The sequence below is a fragment of the Alligator sinensis genome, unplaced genomic scaffold (genome assembly GCF_000455745.1).
Source record: "Alligator sinensis unplaced genomic scaffold, ASM45574v1 scaffold203_1, whole genome shotgun sequence".
Lineage (NCBI taxonomy): Eukaryota > Metazoa > Chordata > Crocodylia > Alligatoridae > Alligator > Alligator sinensis.
In genome coordinates this window covers 2,180,924-2,184,761 of record NW_005841949.1, presented here as the reverse complement: position 1 = coordinate 2,184,761, position 3,838 = coordinate 2,180,924, and the positions used below count along the sequence as shown (strand labels likewise).

Here is a 3,838-nt window from a genome sequence, read left to right as displayed (position 1 = left end):
TGCACCCCGCAGCACCCCGCTTCGAGACGCGTTTGTATGTGGTGGTGCTTGTCGCCGTGCAGAGGTGCCTGGCCCTGGGGGCATCTAGGCAGGGAGACGCTTGAGCCTGCACTTAACTACTGAGTTTATCTGCTCCTCTCCTCACACCCCACTTTTCTCCCCATGCCTCTGGCACCCTTCAAAAGGTCTGACAGCCCCCCCCCCCCCCCCCCCCCACGACCCCAGGTCTGAAATGAGCCCTGGAAGCCTGTAGCACTGCTGGGTAGGGCCCCTTTACTGGAGCAGCCTGGCTGGAAATGGTAACCGTGCTGATTAAAGTGTTTTGAAGTAACCTTTTTCTTTGTGCAGAAATGGCTTTTAAAGTAGTAACTTGATTAGTTTTTAAAGCAGTAATCAAATGATAACTTGATTACTTTCACCTTGAATGTAAAATGGCAGCTGTTCTGGGCACAAAAGTGAAATTGTTTCTATGTTATTCGCATGTTGAATCTTCCTCCCCGCCTCCCTTTACGTTCTGAAGATGGTCTAGTGCCAGTCTTTACCCCACCCCAGGTGATCGGGCATTCCCTGAGATTTAAGATGTTTGAGTGCCCTCTGACTGCTTAACTCATGGCTGCTGGGTACATGCATAATAAGGAAAGCTAGCTGTATTTCTCTTCCTGTTAGGCCAGATTTTCAGAAGTGCTAACCTGGCTTAAAACTCTTAAGTCCCACTTTTTTTTTCTCAGAGGGGTCTTAGGTTTTAAATCACTTAATAGGAAGAACTTTCAAAGTGCTGCAACTGCTGTTATACTACTTACGAGATGCATCTACATGTTGAATTAATGCTACTGAATAAATTCTGGCACAATTGTGCTGGAGTTTATTGCTCCCAAGCACAGCATTTATACATGTGCCTGGGACTGCCACATGTTGAGCTGGGACAGCGCAGCTTTAGTTAGCTCAGGGAGCTTGGAGGGTCAGCCTGCCAGCCTGAAGCTGCTTCAGCTCATGGTGCTGCAGAGAGGATGGCTGGTACATGAGTGCTACAGTGCGGGGTTAGCTGGCAGGCCACCCCCACATTGTAGCACCTTTGTGCCCCAGCCAACCCCAGTCACCATCTACACGTGTATTGTGGTGGAGTAAATAACTCTGCCATGGGGCAGTACTTATGCCAGGCAGTACTTAACTCCATTGTAGGTTATTAGTTTACTCCGGCCTAATGGCCTAATAGCTCCACGTATGTAGATGGGGATGATTTACTGCAGAGCGAATTAGGCAATTTTGCAGTAAGCCAGTGGCGATGCATACGAGAGAGCACTGGTGCACCCCCTGTCAGCCAGGATTCCCGGATGCGGGGGGGGGCCGGCGAGAGCGCTGGTACCTCCACTGAGAGTGATGGCAGGGAGTGCACCAGGAGAAGTGGTCCCCCTGTGGCTGATTCCACCAACCTGGAAGTGCCAGCAGCAGAGTGACCACTGCCACCACTTCCCTGCTACCAAATTTCTGGATCTGTAGAGATCCATATTTTTCACACACAATAATGCACAACCCAATTTCCACCAACTGGTTTGGGATGGAGGGGGAGGAATGTGCAGGTTATATGTAAGAAAATAGGTATTTTTTCCTCTTGTATGTAAAATTACTGTAAAAGTAAGAGAAAATGATACAGGTGAAAGTGAAATGGTGTCAACATTTAAAGTTATTAAAATTAACTACTTTGGTGAGAAATGAAGCAGAATTTTTTTCTTTAATTTTTAATATTAAGTCTCAATTTATATGACTACTACATGCTTCATTTCAGTATGGGTACTTTTTATATAAAAAGCTTGGGCATGTTCAAAGCATGATTGTGAGGGCAGCCCCTAGATCACACTAGAATTTGTGCATGTGTATAAGGAGATGGGGGTGGAATTAGTCCCTGGGACTTTAGGGGACACCATGAAAGGAACAACTTTGTTCCATCTTGCTATTTTTTCAGCTTAGCCCTGTACCCCCCAGCCAATTCTCCATTGCATCTCTAAAATTTGGTAAATGTCAATACTAGTTGGATGACTTCTAGCTCCTTTAGTTGCTCTTTCAATTATGATTTTTGACTAAATGAGCATTAGATCTAAATAGAAGCTTTTCCATGTCAGCACCACTTGCATACATTTTTATTTCATTTTACAAATGACTCTAAATCATTTTTTCCTTTCTTGTTATAGAATATAAAAACTAAAGATCAACAGGAGCTGAAACATCGAAATTTAAAAGAAAAATCTATAAATTTAGACTCTGTTGTCCCTTAGCCTATACTGTTTACTTATGACTGGAGTAATATTGTTTGTTATGTTCATTGAATTTCCCACCCTTTTTTTTCCTCCACAGATTGTGGGTCAATCCAAGAATGAACACATGTAAGAAACCTTATGTTGAGCAGACTACAAACCTTGAAAAGTTTGACTCTGAGGTGGTTGCTGAAATTGAGGGCCTCTTTGAGAAGAGGTTCTCATATACTAAACCTCTGAATAATGAATGGAAACTACCAGATTCCAGTGATGCATTTATCTGCAATCACAAGGAATTTCATTCACTTCTTGCTATGAAAGACTCCATGAATAAAGTGAAAAACCAGCTGAGTGATAAGAAACTGGATGAATGGCATCAGCATACTTCTTTCACCAATAAAGCAGGGAAAATCATTCCTCATGTGAAGAAATCTCTGAATGCTGAGCTATGTACTCAGGCGTGGTGCAAATTCCATGAGATTTTATGCAGTTTTCCCCTTCTTCCAGAAGAAGCTCTTCAGAATGGAGAACTTAATACTGTCCATCTCTGTGAAGCACCTGGTGCTTTTATAGCCAGTCTTAATCACTATTTAAAATCCCATCACATCCCTTGTGATTGGAACTGGGTAGCCAATACCCTGAATCCATATCATGAAGCAAATGACACTCTTATGATGATTATGGATGACCGTCTTATTGCAAATACCTTGCCTTGGTGGTACTTTGGTCCAGATAACACTGGAGATGTCATGATGCTGAAATATCTAGAAGGACTTCAGCACTTTATAAGCAATATGGCTACGGTTCACTTGGTCACTGCTGATGGGAGCTTTGACTGCCAAGGAAATCCAGGTGAACAAGAAGCACTTGTTTCTCCTCTACATTACTGTGAAGCAGTCAGTGCTTTAAGGATACTAGGCAGTGGTGGCTCCTTTGTTTTGAAGATGTTTACTTTGTTTGAACATTGTTCTGCCAACCTGCTTTTTCTGCTAAACTGTTCCTTTGAGGAGGTTCACATCTTTAAACCTGCCACCAGCAAAGCTGGGAATTCAGAAGTGTATGTGATATGTCTTCATTACATGGGCAGAGAGGCAATTCATCCCCTTCTGTCCAAGATGATACAGAACTTTGGAAAAGACATGGTCAGTAAAGCACTTTTCCCTCAACATGTAATTCCAAAGTCTTTTCTTAAAATACATGAAGAATGCTGTGCATTCTTTCACAAGTACCAAATAGAGACTATCTATGAGAACATTGGACTTTTTGAGTGCATGGGGGAAGTGGAACAAACAAAGCTGAACAACTTACGGGATTGTGCAGTAGAATTCTTCATGAAAAAATTCAACATGAAACCCATTGCCAGAAATAAATGGCTAGTGAAGAAACCTCAGGCAGGTTGCAGTATGAATGCAAAGTGGTTTGGACGGAGGAACAAATATTTTAATACCTACAATGAAAGAAAGATGCTAGAGTCCCTTAAATGGGAAGATAAAGTGGTGAAAGGTTACCTTAACCATTGGGCTGAAGAACACGTTCTAAGTAATGTTGGGAAAAGCTGTATTTTGGAAGGGTCATCCTCTAATCTTGAG

General features: G+C 42.7%; 1 protein-coding gene across 1 annotated transcript in view; it reads left to right on the top strand.

The window, feature by feature from the left end:
* Positions 1-257: 257 nt before the first annotated feature.
* Positions 258-3,838, top strand: part of CMTR2 (cap methyltransferase 2) — a 4,608-nt gene continuing 1,027 nt past the window's right edge. The window contains 2 exon segments of the mRNA XM_025199773.1: positions 258-327; positions 2,350-3,838. The exon segment at positions 2,350-3,838 is cut by the window's right edge and continues 6 nt beyond it. Coding sequence (XP_025055558.1) covers positions 2,369-3,838 — 1,470 coding nt within the window. The 5' untranslated portion in view covers positions 258-327; positions 2,350-2,368.